A 26924-nucleotide genomic window follows, 5' to 3' on the forward strand; every position below is an offset into this window, starting at 1 on the left:
CCGAACCAGTGAAATTTTTGTCTGGAGCAGGTTTGGCTCATGGTCACTCATGTGGTCATTATTAAAGAATTTGTTGGATTTTGCACTTCTTGTGTTTCATGTTTAAGACCAAAGTGTATTCAGCACTTTGAAATGAAAATATATTAAAGTGACATTTAGTTTAGGGAATTAAAGATAAAGTACTAATTGGTTACTTGATGTTTCTTATTTCTTGCAGTGTGTTGGAGATCCCAAATGCTGTGTTTATTTGCCTGGTTTTTCAGTTAAAAAGAAGTACAGTCATTAAAGTGTATAAAAACTTTTCATTTCAGTTCAACTAAAGATTCACTATTTAAGACAGAAGATGAAAACTGCAGGTGAAACCAGTCCACATAGAAATGAACCATTATTTAAGAAATCAAGGGACTTGATATAGGCAGGATTTCCAGCTTCTCTGAAAAGATCAAAACATTCTCATAATACTGAATTGCATTCCTGCAAGGCAGCTGCTAGAATGGAGTGTTGTATATTCCCTTTAGATGGCCATAGTTCCCACCACTACAAGTATTATAAGCACTTAAAGTAGTAATCTTCATTCGTTTGTTTTTGACCTTTACCTTAAGACCTAAGATACTATTAGAGGTGTCTTTATAGGCTGAATCTTGGGTCTTAAGTGAAATGAGAAGAGAGAAAATTCAAACATTTATAGTTAGTAATTCCTTTCTAACAGTCTTAAAATGATTTAACAAAAAGGTATTAACAGAATCTGAATCATTGCTTTAATTCTCTATTCCTAGAGAAATGAGTGTGTCAGTCCACTAGTACTTTTGCATTCAAATCATGTTTCCAGTAAACTAGGCTTCTCTTTGGCATTTTAAGACAAAACCATTGTCTTGGTTTTCATTACATTGTATTCCTCAAATTTTCCTACCTATCTTGGTACTCTGACCCATATCACTGACTCCTTTCTTCTTCCTTAAAAGGAGTATTTCTCCCAGAGTTTAGTCTCAGTATAGTCTGCTTTTCTTTTTTACAGGCTTTTAATTCATTTTTGAAGCTTCCATTACCAGAATTAGTGGTAATTAAAAACTTATTGCTCTCATTACTTATTCAAGTTAGTTGTATTGTGATTTCTTTGAGAACAGGGACTGTGTCTTACTCATTTTTTGGATACTTTTTGTTTAATGTATTTGCTTGTAAAAGACATCCAGTCATTCTTCCTTATTTCTGATTTTTAATCAGCCATCTATTATATGCTTGGAACTGTTGAATTACTTATGTTCTCCATGGCTTTTTAGTTATTTCCTTTGAGTGTTCTCACTACAGTTGATGACAACTCTTATTCTAGATTGATGGCAGATTCTTTTCTGCATCCTTTACACTCTGCCACCACTGGACTGAATCTTTACAAGCTTACAATCTTGGAGGTTATTTTTTTTTTTTTAACTTTTTTTTTTTTCCTTTCTTTCTTTCTTTATTTTTTCAGTGGGTTTTGTCATACATTGATATGAATCAGCCATAGATTTACACGTATTCCCCATCCCGATCCCCCCTCCCACCTCCCTCTCCACCCGATTCCTCTGGGTCTTCCCAGTGCACCAGGCCCGAGCACTTGTCTCATGCATCCCACCTGGGCTGGTGATCTGTTTCACCATAGATAATATACATGCTGTTCTTTCGAAAACATCCCACCCTCACCTTCTCCCACAGAGTTCAAAAGTCTGTTCTGTACTTCTGTGTCTCTTTTTCTGTTTTGCATATAGGGTTGTCGTTACCATCTTTCTAAATTCCATATATATGTGTTAGTATGCTGTAATGTTCTTTATCTTTCTGGTTGGAGGTTATTTTTGACTCTATCTTTTGTATCCTTTCCTTATTTTCATGAAATTTGTTCTGTTTAAAAGAATAAATTGAGGATTCTACCTTGAACTTCTATCTGTAAAGAAACTGTTGTGTTCCCAGGTTTCATTATTGAAATAGCATTTGGATTCAAATAACATCGTCCTAGCTGCCTTTCTCTCTCTGCTTTCTGAATCTTCCAAAGTTCCCTGGTCTATTTTTCCATATAATTACTCTTAGATATCAATTTAATTGGCTTCTCAGGTGATGCTAGTGGTAAAGAATCTGCCTGCAATGCAGGAGAGGCAAAAATCACAGGTTTGATCCCTGGGTTGGGCAGATCCCCTGGAGGAGGAAATGGCAACCCACTCCAGTATTCTTGTCTGGAAAATTCCATGGAGCCAGGAGCCTGTTGGGCTATACAGCCCGTGAGGTCCCAAAGTGTTGTACATCTGAACATATACATACACACACCAATTTAATTATATCCTCCCTGCACAGAAGCCTAGAATAGCTCCCTTTTGAATATGCAAGACCTTCACCAGTAGGATTCCTGTTTAGTCTAATTCATTTTTGTTGTCTTCAATAATCTTCCAACTCAAGCAAGAAGAAGTTATATTGCATACTCTTATGGCCTGTTTTATGACATGCAACCCATTTTGAATAATTTTTTATCTTATCTTGAGTCCAAGACCATATTACCTTCTTCAATATTGTAGTGGTCATCAGTTGTTTTATTATGTCAAGTATACCTCAGTTCCTCTTCTGTTAAGAGCTCTCTATTTTTGGCGGGCGGAAATCATCCCTTCACGTTTATTTTAGGCCTTTAGGTTTGAGTGGGCTCGTGGATGTGATTGGTTTAGGGCAGACAAATGAGTGACAGTGAGACTCCATTCTAGGACTTTTGGACGCTGAGAAGAGGCATTCTCTGCTGCAACTATAAAAATTTTGCATTTCTAGAACTAATTGGGTTGGTGGAGATACATAAGGAAGCTTAACCAGAGCCAGCTTTACAATGAAGTCAGTTTTATTTAAAATTAAAACCCTTCTGGTTTGAAGCATTATCAGCATACTTCAGACAGCTCAATAGCAGAGATCCTGTTAAATTCCCATATTAGCATTTGCATATTATGTCCACATGCAGCTAGTTGTGTGTGTGTGCGCACATGTGTGCATATGTACACATGCAAGAGAAATTACTTAATCTACAGAAATCCAACAGCTTTTTGGAACTGAAAAATGAGATTAAAAAATTTATTTTTGAGTAAATGAATAGATATAAATGTGAATATCATTTTTTATCAGTGAGCTATATCAACTGTGCATTTACTTGGTTGTAACAGTGATAAAAAGCATAGGATTTCTATTCAGACCTTCAAATCCTTGCTCTATCACTATCTATGTAATTGGATATGGAAAAATTGAGGAGCTAAAAAACTTCACTACAAGGTAAGAAAAAGTAGTTTGGAAATTGAATCTTAGTTATTTTAGTCTAACCAGAGAAATATTGAGAATGTCTTTGTTTTCATCCCCAAGGGGATCCCTGTTTCTTTCGCCAATTGGCAGGTGCCAGACTTTCTCCTCAGAAGACTTGATTCGGAGGAGCGTATGTCCTGTCTTCCCACTTTTAAATTCTACTCTGTGAACACAAGTTATCTGGCACTTATAAACTTTCTCACCTGTTCTCTGTCCCCACAACTCCAGATACATATCAGATGGTTATTTCTAAATGTTTGGTCACAGTCCACTTTCTGAATAAGGTTTTGCTAGAGTTTTTTTGCCCCATCAGAGACATTTCAGTTCAGATGTTGTTGGAAGATAGTTTGCTTGTTGAAAACGGCAGTGTTCTCACATTCAGAACTTATACTGTTAAAAATACATGTGTAAGAAACTTTAGTCTTAAACAGTTAGACTCTTATTATAATTTAAGTTACATATAATTAGGTAATACCCATTTTCTAATCAGTGATACCAGTAAAGTGAATTACATTGAGCAAGCACTCCTTCTGTAAGTGTGTCCCCATCTGCTTAGCAATTTCTCTTGTTTTGCATAATAAAGACCTAACCAAATCTTTTCTCCTTTATGAAAAATGACTTTGGGGTAGGCTCTGGTCCTCAGGAATTCTGGTGAAGCGAGAACGTCCGTGTGTTAGTGGGTGACATTGCATGTTGTATGTGCATGTGTGCTCAGTTGTATCCTGCTCTTCTCTGTCCGTGGAATTCACCAGGCAAGAACAGTGGAGTAGGTTGCCATTGCTTCCTCCAGGGGATCTTCCCTACGCAGGGACTGAACCCATGTCCCTGTGTCTGCTCCATTGGCAAGTGGATTCTTTACCACTGGTGCCAGCTGGGAAGCTCACAAGGCAACATTGCTGATTGGTAAATGGCATTTGCCTTGGGAGGATTGTGAATGAACTAAATGTATATACCTGGTGGGAAGCCAGAACTTTGATTTGTCTTGAGTGTGGCATATTTGTTTACCTTGCCAGGACTTCAGGAAGCTATGGCCATGGAGTGTAATGACATATTTTGGTTCTTGTTTAGAATGTGGGGCTTATAAGCTAAGAGTGTTTCCATACATTCATGATTGTATACCCATGGGATTTCATTCCGTTGTAACTGAACTGAGGACATTGCAGTTGTCCTTTTGGTATCATCATTACCTGCATGTGAAATACTGTTTATTAGTCGTAGTAGGGGAGAGAATAATGATGAAACAGGAAAATGTTGACTGTTAAGTGCTTGCTGTATACAAGGCCTGTTGGTGGTACAGGGAAGTTTAAGATGTGATAAATGGGAGGAATAGAAGATAATCTTAGAGGAGTCATAAAATTAATAAGTGCCTGGGGAAAGACATGGAAAGAATACATTGAGTTCATCAGAAGGAGCTTTTATAGTCTCTAAAAGACAATAGGAGAGCTAAGTGATGATCTTTTACCAAGCTATAAAGACAGTTTCAGGGAGATAACCCTATATGCAAAACAGAAAAAGAGACATAGATGTACAGAACAGACTTTTGGACTCTGTGGGAGAAGGTGAGGGTGGAATGTTCTGAGAGAATAGCATTGAAACAAGTATACTATCAAGGATGAAACAGATCACCAGCCCAGGTTGGATGCATGAGACAAGTGCTCAGGGCTGGTGCACTGGGAAGACCCAGAGGGATGGGATGGGGAGTGAGGCAGGAGGGGGGATCGGGATGGGGAACACATGTAAATCCATGGCTGATTCATGTCAATGTATGGCAAAAACCACTACAATATTGTAAAGTAATTAGTCTCCAACTAATAAAAATAAATGAAAAAAAAAAGAAAATATGATTGAAGGTAGGATTATACATAAATTTATTTGTTTCATGGCTACTTATATTTGTAAAAAAGAAAGTACTAGAGATTTCCCACAAGTGTTGTAAGATAAGAAGTGAGTATTCCTAATTTTAAGAATGTCTTCTTTCAACAGATGCTCACCTGACAACTTATTTTTGTAATCTTTTTAATAAGATTCTCTGGCCAGTAAGGTAGCTGTTGGCTGCATATGACTATTGAGCACTAGTCAGAATTGACACGTGCTATATGTGTTTGTAAAATGTGCACCAAATTTCAAAGACTTGGTATGAAAAAAAATGTAAAATACCTCATTGATTATTTTGTATTACCTATTTTAATGATATGTTGGGATATAATGGATTAAAGTATACTATTAACATTAAGGAGAAGGAAATGGTTAACATTAAGGAGAAGGAAATGGCAATCCACCCCTGGACAGAGGAGCCTGATGGGATACAGTTCATGGGGTCAGAGAGTCAGACACAACTGAGCGACTGACACATTAACGTTACTTCTACCTGCTTTTACTTTTTTTAAATGGCGCTCAGATTCACATACAACATAAATTTAACCATTTAAAGTATACAATTTAGTGGCATTTAGTACATTCATGTTGTTTGCCACCACCATCTCTGTGTAGTTCCAACCCTTTCATCACCTTTAAAAAAACACAAATTCGTGGGAATTCCCTGACAGTCCAGGGGTTAAGACTTCACTTTCACTGCTGAGGGCCCAGGTTCAGTCCCTGGTTGGGATGGGAAACTAAGATCTTGCAAGCTGCAAGGCCAGAAACAAAACAAAACAGCTATCAAACCCATATCCATTTAGCAGTTATTCTCCTTTATCCCCCCCTCATAATCCCCTGGCAACCATCGGTCTGTTTTCTGTGTGTAGATTTGCCTCTTCTGGATGTTTCATATAAATGAAATCATACAATGTGTGATCTTTTTTCATTTACAATATTTGTGAGATACCATTTTGCAGCATATCAATACTTTATTCTTTTTTATTAGATGATGTTATGTTCATTATTAAAAGTATGGTAGACATTAAGGTCTCCAACTATTATTGTAGGTCTGTTTCTCCCTTCAATTTTGTCGGTGTTTTCTTCATATAGTTTGGGATGCAGTTGTTTGATGCACATATGTTTATAAGTGTTAGATCTTCTTAATGAATTTACTTTTTTATCACTATATGATGACTTCTTTGTCTCATAATAATGTTAATATAGCCACCTCAGCTCCCTTGGTTACTGTTTCATGTTATATCTGTTTTCATATTTCCATTTTTAACCTATTTGTAGTTTTGGATGTAAATTCAGTGTCTTATAAACAGTATACAGGCAGTATACATGTTAATATAGTTTAAATTGATACTAACTTAGCTTTAATAGCCTGTAACAGCTCTGCTCCTGTTCATCTCCACTACCTTTTATGTTGTTATTGTCACAATTTACATCTTTGTACATTAATGGGCCCCTTATATTATATAGATGAATAATTATTGGAAGCAAAAAGAGAAGTTACAGTCCAAAAAATGATAGTTTTAATGTATACCTATATAATAACCCTTACCAGAGTTCTTTATTTTTTCATATGGCTTTGAGTTACTACCTGGTATCTTTTCATTAAGGATAGTTGCAAACTCCCTCAACCCTTTAGTTATCTGAGAATGCCCTAATTTACCCTTCGTTTTTGAAGGATAGTTTTGCTGTATATAGATTGGTTGACATTGTTTTTTCTTTCAGCACTTTAGATATGTCATCCCACTGCCTCTGGCCTCCATTGTTTGCAGTGAGAAGTCAGCTGTTAATCTTACGGAGATTCCCTTATATATGATTAGTAGCTTGTCTGTCACAGCTTTTAAGATTCTTTGACTTTCAGCAACTCCAGTTTCTCTCCTTGTATCCATTTTTGAGTTTAATTTCTTGGATGTGTAGATTTGTGTCCTTAACAAATTTGGAAAGTTTTTTGGAGACTTCAGATATTCTTTTTAAGATTTTTAGTTGGAAGATACTTACTTACCAGTGTTGTGTTGGTTTCTGCTGTTCAGCAGTGCGAGTCAGCCGTAACTTCCCTTCCCTTCTTTTCTCCTGGCCTCCCCATTACATACACATACAGCATCCCATAGACTTCTTAGGCTCCCCATTACATACACATACAGCATCCCATAGACCTCTTAGGCTCCCCGTTACATACACATACAGCATCCCATAGACCTCTTAGGCTCCCCGTTACATACACATACAGCATCCCGTAGACCTCTTAGGCTCCCCGTTACATACACATACAGCATCCCGTAGACTTCTTAGGCTCCCCGTTACATACACATACAGCATCCCATAGACTTCTTAGGCTCCCCGTTACATACACATACAGCATCCCATAGACTTCTTAGGCTCCCCGTTACATACACATACAGCATCCCATAGACTTCTTAGGCTCCCCGTTACATACACATGTAGCATCCCATAGACTTCTTAACCTCCCCGTTACATACACATACAGCATCCCGTAGACCTCTTAGGCTCCCCGTTACATACACATACAGCATCCCGTAGACTTCTTAGGCTCCCCGTTACATACACATACAGCATCCCATAGACTTCTTAGGCTCCCCGTTACATACACATGTAGCATCCCATAGACTTCTTAACCTCCCCGTTACATACACATACAGCATCCCATAGACTTCTTAGGCTCCCCATTACATACACATACAGCATCCCATAGACTTCTTAGGCTCTTTTCATTTTTCTTTCTGCATCTCAGACTGGGTCATTTCAGTTGGCCTGTCTTTAAGCTCACTGATTCTTCAGCTTGCACGGATCTGCTATGAAACTTTCTAATGAAGTTTTCATTTCAGTTACTGTACTTATCAGCTCCCAAATTTCTTTTTGGCTATTTTTCATAATTTCTGTTTCTTTAATAATATTTTCTACTTGCTACTATGTTGTTTTCCTGGTTTCCTTTGCCTCTTTATGAGTATAGTGAAGACAGTTGACTTAAAGTGTTTATGTAGTAAGTCCAATGTCTGTGTTTTTGTTAATTTCATTTTTGAGTGGCCATACTCTCATTATTCCTTTTCATACACTTCATACATTTTTGTTAAAAATTGAACAGTTTGAATATTATAATGTGACAACTCTGGAACTTGTATTCTTCCCATTTCAGTGTATGTTTTATTGTTGGCTATAGGCTGTGGGTATTTTGTTTTGTTGTTTTTCTCAACTGTTTTTAAGTCTTTATTCTTTGCTATATGATTCCTGAAGTCTCTGTTCCTTTTGTGTTTTGATGAAGATTTTCTTAAACACCAGGAGTTTAAAAAGAGAGACAGGGAGTGAAGGAACTCTGCTGTTGTCTGCAGATTATCTCTGTATCTTGGCACTCCTTTAATGCTTAGCCAAGCGATTTACAACTCTGCCTTACCCATTGCTTCCTGCTGTGCTGAGCCTAGATGAAAACTTTGGTTTTTCACACATCTTTTCTGAACATGTGTTCTTCCCTGGGTATGCACATGGTTTTCTTAATTTCCTTAAAAAAAAAAAAAAAGACCGTCTCTCCAAGCTTTCTCTCCTAGGCTTTTGGTATATCTATTGTTGGCCTCTTCTGTGATATTGCCCCCAGCAGAGGCTGGTCGTTTGTTGCCTTACCATGTGTTTGAGGAATACAAGTGCCTTATGTCCTTTCTTCACATGTCTCCAGGTAGGATTCTTTCAGACTCAGGTCTGCTGTGCTCTTTGGAACCAGGGAGCAGGATTCCATGCTGAGAATGCAGACTGACATCTTTAAGAGCATTGCTGGGGCAGAGGTAGGAAGTGGGGTTAGGCCACTGGCAAGTAAAAGTGCCACAAAGCCTTCCTACCATTTTAAAGTTGCCTTTTGATTTACCATTTGCTTCATTACTGTTAACCTTTGATTATTTTCTAGAGTTCTGACAAAGTTGCCTGACAATTTTTTTGTTTGCTTTAGTATTTGTGTTGTGGGATATGCTCTTTGAGCTACTTTTTCTGCCATTTCACTGCCATCCTCCTCTTTACTTTTTATTCTCAACTACCATAAAGTTGAAGACTACATATATGGCTTCAGTTGTATTCTGATTGGACAACACTGCTGTAGGATGCCAAATTTTCAGTAAAAATTGAATCTATTCATGTTGAATTTGGAAGGAAGAAAATGTTCAAAGGTCCCACAATTACACAATTAGGATTAGCTATTCCCAGATTAGTGTGACATTTTCAGAGGAACTCTATATACTCCTCTCTGTAGGATAGTGTTATTAACATTGTGTATCTGTGTACCTCCTTCACTGAAGGCTCCTAGATTTTTACTCCGTTAGCATTTGATTAAGTGTTTAAGCTACCTTGTGCTGTCTGCTTCTCTCCAAATGCACTCTTGATAAGAAGAGCTGAGAATTCTTCATGCTTCTTCATTGGATTTTGTTTTTTTATTTTTGGACTCAATTATACACACATTTGCTAAATGTCTATTTTATACAGGTACTCATTGGACTTACTTTCACGTGTTAGCCATATCCCACACTCTTGAGATGTTGGTGATTTTTAATACTGAATGTGGAGATACTTATTTTCTTCAGGAGATTATTCTAGTGGTTAATTTGGGTCCATGCCACTGATTCCATATCTTTGGTGTCCTCAGCTTGTTGCTTGACCCCTGAAGAATTGACATTCTAGATTTACGGGGTTGGCGGCTGACCCTTGTTACTCCTCTATTCCTTGCCGTTAAATGCCAAAGTGCTGTGTGCATTCTTAGTATGTGCAAAGGTGCTACCTAAATACTTGCCTCTAGGTGCATTTGAAAAGTGAGTGCTCTTCCCCGCTAATAAAAGTAAGGTAAGATGAACAGAACCATATCTCTGGCACCATATTCAGAAGTTGTGGATACTAAATGTAAGGGAATCTTGTGGCATCCTTAGGGAAAGCTATCTTTTGTTGACAGTGAAAGAATTCCCTCTTCAGAAGTGTCAGTTGAATTTCCCTGAGCATATTATCTGACTAGAGAGAGCAGTGATCTCTCACTGACTGTTCTTGCTATTGCCCCGATGCAGTCAAAAGATTGTTACTTCATCTCAGGCATAAACAGACAAGGTTTTTGTTAGTATCTTTGGTAGCACAGTTGAGATCAGACAGTAGGAATTTACTGGAAACCCTAAGAAACTACAGTAATAAATTACTTTGCCTGCTTCCTACTTGGTAAAAAGGAACTTCTCATATAACTACATCAGTTAGTAAGTTCAGTTGCTCAGTCGTGTCTGACTCTTTGCGACCCCATGAACTGCAGCACGCCAGGCTCCCTTGTCCATCACCAACTCCCAGAGATTGTTCAAACTCATGTCCATTGAGTCAGTGATGCCATCCAACCATCTCATCCTCTCTCCTCCCCCTTTCCTCTTGCCTCCAATCTTTCCCAGCATCAGGGTCTTTTCCAGTGAGTCAGCTCTTTGCATCAGGTGGCCATACATAGTATTGGAGCTTCAGCTTCAGCATCAGTCCTTCCAATGAATATTCAGGACTGGTTTCCTTTAGGATTAACTGGTTTGGCCTCCTTGCAGTCCAAGGGACTCTCAAGAGTCTTCTCCAACATCACAATTCAAAAGCATCAATTCTTTGGCATTCAGCTTTCTTTATAGTCCAACTCTCACATCCATACATGTCTACTGGAAAAACCGTATCTTTGAAAACTAGTCGGACCTCTGTCAGGAAAGTAATGTCTCTGCTTTTTAGTATGCTCTCTAGGGTTGGTCATAACTTTTCTTCCAAGGAACAAGTGTCTTTTAATTTCATGGCTGCAGTCACCATCCAGGGTGATTTTGGAGCCTCCCAAAATGAAGTCTGTCACTGTTTTCATTGTTTCCCCATCTATTTGCCATGAAGTGATGGGACCAGATGCCATGATCTTAGTTTTCTGAATGTTGACCTTTACGCCAACTCTTTCACTTTAATCATGAGGCTCTTTAGTTCTTCGCCTTCTGCTTCTGTGTATCTGAAGTTACTGATACTTCTCCCGGCAGTCTGGATTCCAGCTTGTGCTTCAGCCAGCCAGACATTTCACATGATGTACTCTGCATGTAAGTTAAATAAGCAGGGTGGCAATGTACAGCCTTGACATACTCTTTTCCCAATTTGGAACCAGTCTTTTGTTCCATGTCTGGTTCTAACTGTTCTTGACCTGCTTCTTGACCTGCATACAGATTTCTCAGGATGCAGATAAGGTGGTCTGATGTTCCCATCTCTTTAAGAATTTTTCATTTTGTTGTGATCCACACAGTCAAAGGCTTTGGCGTAGTCAGTGAAGCAGAAGTAGATGTTTTTCTGGAACTCTCTTGCTTTTTCGATGATCCAGTGGATGTTGGCAATTTGATCTTTGGTTCCTCTGTCTTTCCTAAATCCAAATTGAACATCTGTAATCTAACAGTTCACATACTGTTGAAGCCTAGCTTGGAGAATTTTGAGCATTACTTTGCTAGCGTGTGCGATGAGTGCAATTGTGTGGTAGTTTGAACATTCTTTGGCATTCCCTTTCTTTGGGATTGGAATGAAAAGTGACCTTTTCCACTCCTGTGGCCACTGCTGAGTTTTCCAACTTTGCTGGCTTATTGAATGTAGGACTTTCACAGCATCATATTTTAGGTTTTGAAATGGCTCACCTGAAATTCCATCACCTCCACTAGCTTTGTTCGTAGTGATGCTTCCTAAGGCCTACTTGACTTTGCATTCTATGATGTTTGGCTCTAGGTGAGTGATCACACCATCGTGGATATCTGAGCCATGAAGATCTTTTTTGTATAGTTCTTCTGTGTATTCTTGCCTCCTCTTCTTAATATCTTCTGCTTCTGTTAGTTGTCAGTTGAATTTCCTAACTGACCTATATAGACCTAACATACAACTACATAGTATACACATAAGCATATACTGTACCTAATCTAAATCAGAAAAATGGAACAGCATTTCTTTTTTGCTTTAAGTAAGAATTATCAACCACAGCGGACTCTCAAATATCAGTTGAGTCCCTATTCACACATTATCTGGTGGAAACATTTACAAAAGATATTTAGTCCAAATGGTAGACATCAGGAAAGACTTTCTGGAGAGTAATAAATAGAGCTATATAATGTATTATAATTTAGTGATTGTCCATGTTCACCTGGGCATCCGTATTACCATGTTCAGCAGGGCATACTGCTCTGCTAAACCTATGTCTGCTTTCAGAGGGTAGAAATAATTTTTCTCTTACCACCAAGGGACCCCCTCTTAAGCATATCTTTCCTTCACACAACCTTGTTCTAAGGTGTGAGAGTAGTCTGAAGTCTTTTCTCCTGTCTCTCCACCTTCTGAGTTTGTTTCTCCTCTCTTAGGATATGTACAATATGAGAATATCCAGTTTTCTTCAGGCAAGACCTTATTTGCTATCTAACTTTCTACAGAGCAACTTCTTTAAGTTTAGTAAAATGAGCCCAGCATCTTTAGAAGAAATACATGCATATGAGATGATTTGTGGGATATTCTGCAGAAATATGTGAAGAGCTGGAATTCCAGTCCCTATGTTTGAACAGGTGTCTGTGACTGAAGAGAACTGTAAATTGTAAATAAGTGGGAACAGAACAGAGGCATTTCTTCTGTCACGTGGATGGGAGGAGTATAGCGTACAGCAGGTTTTGACAGGGAGGGGAACAAGGCAATTTAGATTAATCTGTGTTCCGTGAAACAGTTGTCATTTTACTCTTAATGGCAAGTTCTAACTCCTGTTAGAGAGACAAATACTGTTTTGAGATCATAGCCCTTCAAGGTGGGGCGGGGGGAGAATGTGTGTGTGTGTGTGTGTGTGTGTGTGTACGCGTGTACATGTGTAAGAGTTTGGTAAATGTGTTTTTGAATGGGTTATATGTATACATGGTACAAAATTCAAAAAATATAAAAGGCTTTAATGGAAACAAAATTACCCTTGTACTTATCTTATTTCCCCTCACTAGAGAGATAGTTACTAGTTTTATTATGTAAAGTGAAAGTGAAGTCTCTCAGTCGTGTCCGACTCTGTGACCCCATGGACTATAGCCTACCAGGCTCCTCCATCCATGGGATTTTCCAGGCAAGAGATGGAATGGGTTGCCATTTCCTTCTCCAGGTGATCCTCCCAACCCAGGGATCAAACTTGAGTCTCCCACATTGCAGGCAGACACTTGACCGTCTGAGCCACCAAGGAAGATTCTATTCATATACAAGTGTATGTGTGAATTTGTTTTCTCCCACAAATGGTGGTATACTAAATATACATATGTGCCTTTTAAAAATTTAATAGAACTTAGAGAGATGAGCTCACTTTAGTAATATAAAGAGCTTGCTTATTTTTGTCATGGCTACATAATATTGCATTGAATAGGTGTTCCATAATTTAATTTCCTATTGCATCTTATTTAGATTGCTTTCATATTTTTTTCTGCTAAAAACAGTATTTTTTTTAAACTTTGCTTATAAAGGTATAATTTCATGCATATAAAAAAGTGGGTAGAAGTAGTGTTTGCTAAGTCATAAAATAACATACATCTTAAGTTTTGATAGGTATTTCCAAATAATTTTACAAACAGATCATACTTCTGTACTACTCACTAACTTTTGTGTTAACTTATTTCTTGGTATCTGCCAATCTGATAAGTGAAAAATGGCCTTTGATTTGCCCTCTTATTTCGAACAAAGTTAGGGGTTTTTAATATATGTATTTCATGGCACCTGTATTTTTTTTCCATAAATTTTATTCATGAACTTTGTCTATTTTATTCTGGATTGTTGGTTTTTCTCTTACTGATTTTGAAGTTATTTTTAAGGAAATAAATACTGTGCTTTATTGTCTGTTGTTAGTGTTAGACAGAATAATGTGTTGATCCTCCCCTCACACCCCTAGACCCCATACTTCAAAGATATCCTCACCCTAGTCCTTAGAACCTGTAAATGTGTTAGGACTTTGCAGATGTGATTAAGGTTATGAACTTTGATATGGGGTGATTATCCTGGATTATCTGGACGGGTTCAGTCTAATCACACAAATCCTTAAAAGTGGAGAACCTTTCCTGTCTGTGGGACTGCAGTCAGAGAAAGATGTGATTTTAGAAGAAGATTCAAAGAGAAAAATGTTCCTGGCATTAAAGATTGAAGAAGGCCACAAATCAGGCAATGTGGATGACTTGTAGGATTTGGAAATGACGAGGAAACCTGTTCTCTTCCATGGCTTCCTAAAAGGAGTGCAACAGTGCCAGCACCTTGATTTTAGCCTTGTAAAGCTCTTTGGACTTCAGCTCATAGAAGTGCATACATTTGTGTTGTTTTAAGTCACTAAGTTTTCGGTAATTTGTTACAGGAGCTATAGAAGACTTATAACATATTGTACATTTTCCCCCACAATTTGTTACCCTTTTTTCAAAAATAAATTTTATGGTATTTTTACTGTGCAGGAATGTTTGTATAGTTGAATTTATCTTTTTAATGGCCTCTGAATCTTAAGTCTTTTCTACTACAAGATTAGTTTAAAATTTACCATATTTTATTCTAATGCTTTTATCTCATTATGAACTCTGGTATTAATGTTGTTCCCTGCCTTCTGCATTCTGATTTCTGACAGTGAATACCTTACTTATAGTTCAACTCTTTTGACATAGACAACTTCCAAAGATGAAATTATAGCATCAGTGCTGGTAATCAGGGAGTCAGAGGAATGGATAGTAGTCTTGCCAGAAGGCAGGGACATACTAAGTGTTGGAGTTTTAAACTACTTTGGCAGGTTGATGATAACTGTTTAGCAGAACCTAGAATGGTTGATTTTAAAAGAATATTCTGTGAATACCTCTATGTATATCCTTCAGATTTTAGTTTTATTTTTCATTCTTGTGGAAGGCTTCCCAGATTCCTATGACTTGGTTAGATATAAATGCTTCCATTATGTAAGCAGTATGTGGAAGATTTAGATATCTGATACTTAGGTGTTTTTACTAAAAGAAAAAAGTTCTGATGGGGGCTGTCTCCTGGGTTTGTTATATAACACTACAGAACAAAACAAATTTAGACCATTTCAGAACACAGATATTGGAACATCATAAAGTTAGTTTAATATACCAAGTCATTATAAAAGTAACATTTATTGAGCACCTAACTGTGGACTTCACTAGTGGCTCAAGACAGTAAAGCGTCTGCCTACAATGTGGGAGACCTGGGTTCGATCCCTGGGTTGGGAAGATCCCCTGGAGAAGGAAATGGCAACCTACTCCAGTAATATTGCCTGGAAAATCCCATGGACGGAGGAGCCTGGTAGGCTACAGTCCACGGCGTCGCAAAGAGTCGGACACGACTGAGCGACTTCACTTCACTTTAACTATGAGCCAGGCACAGCGCTAACTAAGCACTTTGCACACATTTCCTCATTTAGTTCTCAAACCCTGCCATAGATGCAGTTTATAGACCAGGAAAATGGAGGTACAGAAAGTTAAGTGATTTGTTCAAGATTATGACTTTCAAATGGCACAACTGTCTTTGGAATTTAGGAAATCTGACTTGCTGTTAAAACACAGTGTTATTAACTGCCATGTGGTCACTTTAGATTGATGATTACTATGTGGGAAATTATAACTTAAGAGTTTTTAAAGTTGCCGATACAAAAGGAGTGTTTTAAGACCTTTGTCTTTTTAATGTGATTCCTTAATTTCCATATCTGTAAAATGAAGAAATAACCCATCTCATTAAAGTTGATGCAGTAAAAGTTCTGCTAAAAACACAAATCAGAGTATTCTATTCCATTGCTATTTTCACCCTGTGGTCTCTTCATTGTGTACTAACTTTGTGCATGATGTGCAAGGCTTGATACAGTAAAGTCTGGTAAGTTTTCCAAATTTGCTGGCATACTGAGTGCAGCACTTTCCCAGCATCATCTTTTAGATGATAGGTCCATAGTGGACTGGAATACTTTAGATGGGTCCATTATGGACTGGAATAGTTTACGCTATGTGTACATAGTGGACTGGAATACTTTATTTTTTTTTTTTAATTGTAATCCCTTACTTTTATTTATTTATTTATTTTTATTATAATCCCTTACTTTTATTTTTTTTGTTTGTTTGTTTTTTTTTTATTAGTTGGAGGCTAATTACTTCACAGCATTTCAGTGGGTTTTGTCATACATTGATATGAATCAGCCATAGAGTTACACGTATTCCCCATCCCGATCCCCCTTCCCACCTCCCTCTCCATCCGATTCCTCTGGGTCTTCCCAGGTACCAGGCCCGAGCACTTGTCTCATGCATCCCACCTGGGCTGGTGATCTGTTTCACCGTAGATAATATACATGCTGTTCTTTCGAAACATCCCACATTATCAGTTTATATCACAGTCACAACGCACACCCACCTGTAAGGGAAGCTAAGAAAGGTAGCATTCCAGTCCACTATGGATCCATAGTTGTGACTGTGATATAAACTGATAATGTCCATATAAATATTTATATTTATTAAGATACTTTATTATATAAAGTTCATTATAATAACTTCCTAGGTATCTTCTCTGCCCATAGTCTCTCTTTGTTGTGTTTTTTTCCTGCATTTTGAAGCTGTGTAAATCTTTATTGAACACCCTCCTTCCTCCTTTGGTAGGAAGCTTCTTAGGTCAGGGTGTAAATGATGTGTATTGGCAACAATGTTGTAATAAGTGGTCATTTTTTTTGGTGAAGGTATAATTGAAAACTGTTTAAAGTAATGTTAAATATATCATGAAGTTTTTAAAAAAATGTGCACTTAGAAGTTTTAAAGCATGAAAAGGTAGGAAGTTGGGTTAAGCTTATGGAAATTTGGGATGGAGAAATTATCTGGAACAAATCCACAGTAAACCAGGATGGCCCCTATATACAAAAAGAAACTAATGAAAATAGATTGCAATTCACCAACCCTGTACAGCAGCTATGAAGACCTGGTAGCTGTTCCTAGTGGAAACAAGGTCATATGTAGCTGAGAAACAAAAACCAATTTGGATTTAACTTCTGGATAGTGGAGAAGAATGTGTGCTCTAATTTAGTAAATAACAGAAATACTTGCTCTGCCAGACATGGGTGATTTTAGGGACTTTCTTACTTTCACAGAAAATAGAATATTCTGTTTGTTAAAATGACTTTAAAAAGAAAATAAAGTTTTATCTCTTAATTGGATGTAAAAAGCTTTAAAATAGGTATGTATGAGATCTTGGAAAAAGTTGACAGCAAAAATCATAAAGGAAAGAAATGTTTGACCATGGTAAGATAAAAGTTTCATTCTTCAAAGGACATTAAAAAATAAAAGAAGCCATAGTTTGGAAGAAGATATATGTAATTCACATAACTGGCAAATGATTAGTATGTATAATATGAAGCATTTATGCAAATCAACAGAAAAGGACAACTGAGTTGACAATTGGGATAATATAGAAGGAGTGAGGAGAGCGAGAGGGGGTAGTTGAGTGAATATATCCTATAATCAGCTTGGTAATCAGAAAGCTAGAGGATCTCCGAGGAAGAAAAGAAACTGAAAAGGTCATCTTGTGTATTAGACTGTTGTTGTTTAGTCACCAAGTCGTGTCTGACTCTTTGCCACCCCATGGACAGTTGCCCGCCAGGGTCCTCTGTCCATGGGATTTCCCAGGCAAGAATACTGGAGTGGGTTGCCATTTCCTTCTCCAGGAGAGCTTCCTGAACCATGGATAGAACCTGTGTCTCTTGCATTGGCAGGTGGGTTCTTGGCAGCTGGGTTCCCAGGTGGGAGCCGCAAGGGAAGCTATTTTAGACTTAAAAAATTTTCTATAACTGTACTCTTAATTTTATTTTAAAAATTGCCAATTTGCGTTTGAAAATTCAGTCATAATATGTATTTTTTCACAAAATTTAATAAAGTGTAACTTAAGAATTATTCTGGATCGTATATAATATGGTACTGCTATTTCAAAAGAAACTACATGGATCAATACAACTGAAGCAAAGTTTATCTTTGTGTTTGATCATCTTTTGCTCTATTGAAATAATAAATTCTAGATAATGAAGCTGGTGACTGTTAAGAATTATAGATAATTATCTAATTAGAGATAGTTTAGAATATTTGCTTTGTAGTTATAACCACATCAACAGATCTCCTTGGCTTTTCTTCCAAAATAGACCCCCCCCTCCCCACATCAGTCCATTCCTTTTGTGTCTGTTATCATCTTAGTTCAGTTCAACATTACCTCTCACCTAGACTTCTGCATTAATTGTCCAATTCCCCTCCTGTGAGTGAAGGATATATTTGATGTAGTTATTCAAATAAGATGAGAAATTAATGGTTGAGATACAGTTTAGATTTTGCAGAAAATACGGCAAACCAAGCAATTTATTACAAGAGCATCTTCATTTCACTAGAATGAAAACTTGACTTGAAAAGTGGTTATTATGTAGTCCAGTACCAAAGGGACAAATAGAGCTTTAGTTTTTAGCCATTTTGGAAAATAAGTTGTTGTCATATTTGACTTTTTATTTATTTGGTTTTGAAACAGAAAGCTTTTTTAAAATTGACATTTTGTTTGCTTTGTTTTTGTTTGGGGATTTTTTATTTGTTTATATTTGTATTTTTTGCTAAGCCACGTGGCATGTGGGATCTTAGTTCCCCAACCAGGGATCAAACCCATGCCCCTTTTGGTGCAAGTGTGGCATCTTAATTACTGGACCACTAGGGAAGTTCTAACTGACATGTAGTTGAGTTATAATGCTATGTTAGTTTCAGATATACAGTGTAGTGATTTTTTGTAGATTCTATTTCATATAAATTATTGCATGATAATGTGTATAAGTCCCTGCACTGTTCAGTATATCCTTGTTATCTGTTTTACATATAGTAGTTTGTATCTGTTAATCCTATACCCTAATTTGTCCTTACCTCTCCCCTTTGATAACCACAAGTTTGTTTTCTGTGTCTGTGAGTCTGTTTCTGTTTTGCTGCAGATGGCATTATTTACTATTTTATGACTGAGTTATATTCTTTTTTATTTATAATGTGTGTGTTGTGTGTGTGTGTGTGTGCCTGTGTGCATGAACACTCAGTTGCTCAGTCGTGTCTTATTCCCATGGACCCCATGGACTGCCATCAGGCTTCTCTGTCCATGGAATTTTCTAGGCAAGAATACTGGAGTGAGTTGCATTCCCTACTCCAGGAACTCTTTCTGACCTTGGGATCAAATCCGTCCCTCTTGCGTCTCCTGCATTGGCAGGCTGATTCTTTACCACTGTGCCACCTGGGGAGTGTCTCTATATAATACATTATACATACTGTAAACACACACTGTCTCTTCTTAATCTAGTCATAGTGTTGATGGGCACACTTGGGTTGCTTCTGTGTCCTTGCTATTGTAAATACTACTGCTGTGATCATTGGGGTACATGTATTTTTTCAAATTAGTGTCTTCATTTTTTCCAGGTAAATATCCAGGAATGGATTATATGGTAGTTCTATTTTTAGTTTTTTTGAGGAACCTCCATACTAATTTCTATAGTGGCTGCTCCAGTTTACATCCCTACCAGCAGTATACAAGAGTTCCTTTTCTCCACATCCTCTTCAACTTTTTAGATAAATCAGTGGGAACAAATGCCTTTCAACTATTTTAAAGAAGCTCCAGAATGAAATTCTGAGATTTTGACAATAAGAGTATATTGTCAAGTAGCAGCTGTTGTCTCAGAGACTAACAGATTGCAAATATGATACCAGAGAGAGTAAAAATCCAACAAATGCTAGAATTTTAATTGCATGATGGCAAATACTATTTTTCACATTTACTAGAGTGGGCATCTATTGTTTACGTGACCAGAAAAAAGAAAAACATTTATCGTTAAATAGGAAACTATGATTTCGTTCCTTGCTCTTAAGTCACATTTATCTAAGGAGTGGACTACAAACAGATTTTTATATGCTACAAGGCAGAGTATGATAAAGTTTGTAAGAGCTGCCACGAATGTCTTTGGGACATTGGTTGCATATTTGAAACAAAAGAGTTAGTGATTTTATGTTGGAAAAGAAGATGACATTTGAAAGCAAGGAGGTTATGCGATTAAAAGCACAGGTGAAAAGATTTAACTGTGGCACTTGGGAAGGTCTGTCAACTACCCCCCGCCCCCGCCCCAACATTTACTAAACAGATTGAAAATTTTTGTGTTAAGTATTCTAGTCTTAGGTCTTAAACTTGGAAGCTGAGTTGTTAAATTATAAGCTGATGAAGGTTGTTTATATAGGAAATACAAATTTATTTACATAAGCTTCTGGAGTACTTTAAAGTTTGAATGATCTACTTGGATTAATAAGGGAAACAGTTATTTATTTGGTATGGTTGAAAACATGAGATTCAAAAAAAAAGTTTATGTAAGTTATTAGCCAGCTTTAAAACCTTTTGTTGTATTAACGTGAACTGTGAAACAGGCAACCTTATTCTTCCAGTAATGAAATCTTTATTTTATCCAACTTTACTAGAAAGGGCAACACATCTTTTTTAGGTGGCACTTTGATAAAACAAAAGCAAATTGGGAATAGTGAGGGGAATTATATCAGGGATTCTTTTGTTTAAAACATATTCTTACACTTATAAGTAACATTCTAAAATTTTTACAGTATTTTGAGTAAAGCCAAGATAAAGCTAAAATGTGAGTTTTTAATTTATTTAAATTACTTTTATCAATATTAATTATAAGATTTAGATCTGATAAGATCTATATCTATAAGATATAGATCTGATAGAGTGCCTGATGAACTATGGATGGAGGTTCGTGACATTGTACAGGAAACAGGGATCAAGACCATACCCAAGAAAAAGAAATGCAAAAAACCAAAATGGCTGTCTGAGGAGGCCTTACAAATAGCTGTGAAAAGAAGAGAAGCAAAAAGCAAAGCAGAAAAAGAAAGTTATACCCATTTGAATGCAGAGTTCCAGAGAATAGCAAGGAGAGATAAGAAAGCCTTCCTCAGCGATCAATGCAAAGAAATAGAGAAAAACAATAGAATGGGAAAGACTGGAGATCTCAAGAAAATTAGAGATACCAAGGGAACATTTCATGCAAAGATGGGCTCAATAAAGGACAGAAATGGTATGGACCTGACAGATGCAGAAGCTATTAAGAAGAGGTGGCAAGAATACATAGAAGAACTACAAAAAAGATCTTCATGACCCAGATAGCCACAATGGTGTGATCACTCACCTAGAGCCAGACATCCTGGAATGTGAAGTCAAGTGGCCCTTAGGAAGCATCACTATGAACAAAGCTAGTGGAGGTGATGGAATTCCAGTTGAACTATTTCAAACCCTAAAAGATGATGCTGTGAAAGTGCTGCACTCAATATGCCAGTAAATTTGGAACTCAGCAGTGGCCACAGGGCTGGAAAAGGTCAGTTTCTGTTCCAGTCCCAAAGAAAGGCAGTCCCAAAGAATGCTCAAACTAGCACACATTTGCACTTATCTCACACATTAGTAAAGTAATGCTCAAAATTCACCAAGCCAGGCTTCAGCAATACATGAACCGTGAACTTCCAGATGTTCAAGCTTCTTTTAGAAAAGGCAGAAGAACCAGAGATCAAATTGCCAACATCGACTGGATCATCGAAAAAGCAAGAGAGTTCCAGAAAAACATCTATTTCTGCTTTATTGACTATGCCAAAGCCTTTGACTGTGTGGATCACAATAAACTGTGGAAAATTCTGAAAGAGATGGGAATACCAGACCACCTGACCTGCCTCTTGAGAAACCTGTATGCAGGTCAGGAAGCAACAGTTAGAACTGGGCATGGAACAACAGACTGGTTCCAAATAGGAAAAGGAGTACGTCAAGGCTATATATCGTCACCCTGCTTATTTAACTTCTATGCAGAGTACATCATGAGAAACGCTGGGCTGGAAGAAGCACAAGCTGGAATCAAGATTGCCAGGAGAAAAATATCAGTAACCTCAGATATGCAGATGACACCACCCTTTCGGCAGAAAATGAAGAACTAAAGAGCCTCTTGATGAAAGTGAAAGAGGAGAGTGAAAAAGTTGGCGTAAAGCTCAACATTCAGAAAACTAAGATCATGGCATCTGGTCCCATCACTTCATGGCAAATAGATGGAGAAACAGTGGCTGACTTAATTTTTTGGGCTCCAAAATCACTTCAGATGGTGATTGCAGCCATGAAATTGAAAGACGCTTACTCCTTGGAAGGAAAGTTATGACCAACCTAGACAGCATGTTAAAAAGCACATGCATGAGACAAGTGCTTAGGCCTGGTGCACTGGGAAGACCCAGAGGAATTGGGTGGAGAGGGAGGTGGGAGGGGGGATCGGGATGGGGAATACGTGTAAATCCATGGCTGATTCATGTCAATGTATGACAGAAACCACTACAATATTGTAAAGTAATTATCCTCCAACTAATGAAAAATGAAAGAAAAAAAAAAGCAGAGACATTACTTTGCCAACAAAGGTCCGTCTAGTCAAGGCTATGGTTTTTCCAGTGGTCATGTATGGATTTGAGAGTTGGACTATAAAGAAAACTGAGCACTGAAGAATTGATACTTTTGAACTGTGGTGTTGGAGAAGACTCTTGAGAGTCCCTTGGACTGCAAGGAGATCCAACCAGTCCATCCTAAACAAGATCCATCCTGCGTGTTCATTGGAAGGACTGATGTTGAAGCTCAAACCCCAATACTTTGGCTTTGGCCACCTGATGCAAAGAGCTGACTCATTTGAAAAGACCCTGATGCTGGGAAAGAATGAGGGCAGGCGGAGAAGGGGAAGACAGAGGATGAGATGGTTGGATGTCATCACTGACTCAATGGACATGGGTTTGGGTGGACTCCGGGAGTTGGTGACGGACGGGGAGGTCTGGTGTGCTGCTGTTCATGGGGTTGCAAAGAGTCGGACATGACTGAGTGAACTGAATTATATGATAATTTTTGGAGAAAATGAGAAATGAAAGGGAAATACTTAATTTTACCATCCTAAAATAAGTGGTAGTATGTTTATGTATTTTCTAATAATCCTACAGTTTAATATTTTTAAAATATAAATATGCAAGAAGCATTATAGAGATTGTAAATGAGAATTAGTAATAATCACAGATGATAAAATGAGAGTCTGTGCTCTGAAGAGGATAAGTGCTTCTGGCCCTCTAAAGATAAAATATACTCTGCTCTTCTAAATTGGGTTATTTTGCTCCTTAGGTTTCTCCAGTCTTGCAGAATCTAGTATAAAATTCTCAAGTTTCCAGTTTACTACATAATCATTTGAGAAGAAAGAGTCAGGATCCTGTAGTGAAATAAACACTTAAATGATTATTGGGAACTTGAATTTTAGTGTTGATCCAAGTTCCACCTTGTGACTTTGTAACTTCACTGAACCTCAAATGCGCTGAGCTTTAAATGCATGAGTTCAATTAACAAATATTTAATTTGAACCAAATACGTCGAAGTTTATGTGCTATGTTTCTGGGATATCCTTAGGTTAAATTCTTGGTTAACCAAATAGCCTTCATTTACTATTACTTTTATCCCACCAAACTTCTTGGGGTGGTACTTGTCCCAGCTCAGCCCATGAGGATTACAATTAGATACCTAATTCAGTTTGGTCTTTATGTACCCATACCTCCTCTGGCCAGTTCTCTGAACTGAAGATTGTTAACAATTGAGCCCAGAGAGGAATCAGAGCCTGTAAATAACTGAATCATAAAAAGTTTAGAATGGTCATCTGTAAATTTAAAGAATTTTAGAACTTCTTTGCAAAGAATTATTTTGACCCTAGTAATTATTAGAGAGTTATGTTTGAATTTGCAGTTTTTTTTTCCTCAGATCCTACCTGGCTTTGAATTACCAGTATGACAAATACTTCAATTTTAAAATCTTTGTTGTAGTACTAGTAATTAACTTAAAACAATACAGTATAGAGTCGAACACGACTGACCGACTACGCACAATAATGCATAGTGTTTATTAGGTGTTAGGCTTTGTTTTAGTTTATTGAAGGTGGGTGTTGTAACTCTCTCAAGGACATGTAGGTAAGATGCTGAGCTAGGATCTAACTTTATAATGGAGTTTGACTTTAGACTTCTTACTCTACCCCCAACACTGTGCAACTTTAAAAGAATACAACTCTCTGACAGAAAACTACTTGTGTTATGAAATATGAATAACTTCTAAAAACCAGTAATAAAAGGCAACACAATACAAAATAAATGACTTAAAAAGAAGGCATAGAAATGGCCAGCCAGCATATGAAAAAAATGCACAACGTCATGCTTTCATCATGGAAAATAGATATTAAAATCATAGTGGGTTACCACTTTATACTTACTACAGTGAGTACAGTTTAAAAAGTTGAAAACACCAAATGTTGGCACAGATGTGGAGTAACTGAAACTATCATACATTGTTGATAGGAATGTAATGGTCCAGTCACCTTGGAAAACAGTTTCTTATATAGTTAAATATACTCCCCTATGACTCATCAATTCCATTCCTAAGTAATTATTCAAGAGAAATGAAAGCATGTCTACAAAAAAACATATAAGAATGTTTATAAAAGCCTTATTCATAATAGCCAACACCTCGGAACGTTTCAAGTGCCTATCAGCATCAATGTATGACAAAACCCACTGAAATGTTGTGAAGTAATTAGCCTCCAACTAATAAATTAAAAAAAAAAGAAAAGAAAGAAAAAAAAAAAAGAAAGAATACATGAATTGTGATGTGTATTTATTCAGTGAGAGGACTGACTACTTAGTGCTAACAGAGAATGAAGCCCTAATATGACAACACGATAAGTGAAAGAAGTCAGATAGAAAGGGAGGGTACAAGTGGTGATTCTGTTTGATTCCATATATAAGAAGGCCCAGAGCAGGCAAAACTAATGTATATATTGCAAACCATGTATAGCAGTGGTTACCTTGGTTACCTATTTGATGGGCAGGAGGCCTCAGGGAATTTTCTGGAGTCATGAAAATGTTCTGTATCTTGATGTTGGTTGTGTAGATGTGTGTGTTTGTCAGAATTTGTGGAATTTTATATTTAATATCAATATATGTGATTATATGTAGAGTATACACCTCAGTCAAATAAATGTCAATATATAAAGTAGAAAAAAAAGCAAGGAGTGGGTCTCAGACAGGCACTCGGACAACGGAAATGACAACTGGCAAAGAGCATTCAGAGATATTAAGTAGCACAGAATTATTATGTTGAGCCTCAGTTGATAATTGTAATAACCAAGACCTGTTTAATTTTCAGTGTAATTTTCTAAGAAACTCAGTGTAATTTTCTAAGAAATTGGCAAGATATTTGACTTTTAGAAAGAATATAATGATGATTATATTAGAAGTTTTAGAACTAAAATGCTTAGGTGTCAGTTATCTAGAACATTACTATATGAAACATTTCTTAGATTTTCTGTAAAAAGTAGTTGTGGAATATTGGGAAATAATTCTGAATGGAACTGGAATGTGGTGTACCTCAAGAATAGTTCGCCAAAAAGAGAGCATGAAAAGACCAATTGGCCTGATAGGTTACTAAAACAAAACATTTCTTTATATATGTTTGTGTGGTTTAGATTTCTAATTGTTATAAAAAAAATTGAAAATGTATCTGAGCTAAGCATGTTTGTTTCAGCATTTTATTTATAATATATTTCAGAAATGTTAGAAGCATAGAGGTATCACAATTAAATGTGCTAGAATACAACAGCATTGTCTGGTTATATGCTAGGAGATGGACATACGCAGACAACTGATGGTAGGCTCTGCAGTTTGTCTTCAGGATCCTTCATTACTTGTTCCATGGCAGTCAAATGTGCTTCAACTACTCAAGTGGTGGAATGAGAGATCTGTAATCTTTTATTGTGAGATTGGTCCTCAAAATAAAAGTTAACCTCTAAGTTAGTTACTCTGGGTTTTGACCTTTTTCAATTAGGTTCCTTTCTCTGGACTGTCATGGAAGTAGTGAACACTTAGGTACCACACATTAAGCGATGTGGTCTTTGGTTTCTCAAAGAAGACTGACATATTGGCTGCTTTTTTGTTTATGGAAAAGCTAATTTCTAATCTTTGCATCTATTTTAGTAATAGTTATGCACGAGTGCGAGCTGTGGTGATGACCCGGGATGACTCAAGTGGTGGATGGTTACCACTTGGAGGGAGTGGACTAAGCTGCGTCACTGTCTTCAAAGTCCCTCACCAGGAAGAGAATGGCTGTGCTGACTTTTTTATCCGTGGAGAGCGACTCAGGGACAAAATGGTAAGAATAATGCATCTTTTGCTATAATTTTAAGTTGTACAGAATGAATTCTCTATGTAAAATTATGATTAGTATACTGTTATTTATGGAAATTGTTTTTATCCGGGATTGATGATTGTTTCTGTAACTCTTTTAATGTTAAAGATAGCACAATGCCTGTTTTCTTTGCGCCTGGGACTGGTATTAATGTACACATGTTAAAGGGGAGCTGCTTTTCTGATTAGGTTTAATGCAAGAACATTCATGAATAGTCCCCCTAGTTTTTAAACCAGGTGCACCTTCCTCGCCTTTTCCCCACTATTACTTAAATTGGAGATTGGCACTATAGTCCACAGGCCAAATCCAGGCCTGTCATGTATTTTTGTACAGCCCATGAGTTAAGAATGGATTTTGCATGTTTAAATGACTGAAAAAAATCAGTAATGATTTTATGAACATGAAATTCAAATTTCAGTGTCCATAAAAAATTTATTGGAAGACAGCCAAGCTCATTTGCGTAT

At 37.2% G+C, this 26924-nt stretch overlaps 1 protein-coding gene across 1 annotated transcript in view; it reads left to right on the forward strand.

The window, feature by feature from the left end:
* The window catches only part of SPRED1 (sprouty related EVH1 domain containing 1), a 111264-nt gene that overhangs the window by 29326 nt on the left and 55014 nt on the right, over positions 1-26924 (forward strand). Inside the window, exon 2 of the mRNA XM_043471423.1 lies at positions 26250-26424. Coding sequence (XP_043327358.1) covers positions 26250-26424 — 175 coding nt within the window. The remainder of the gene's footprint in view (positions 1-26249; positions 26425-26924) is intronic.

Source organism: Cervus canadensis, chromosome 6 (assembly GCF_019320065.1).
Source record: "Cervus canadensis isolate Bull #8, Minnesota chromosome 6, ASM1932006v1, whole genome shotgun sequence".
NCBI lineage: Eukaryota > Metazoa > Chordata > Mammalia > Artiodactyla > Cervidae > Cervus > Cervus canadensis.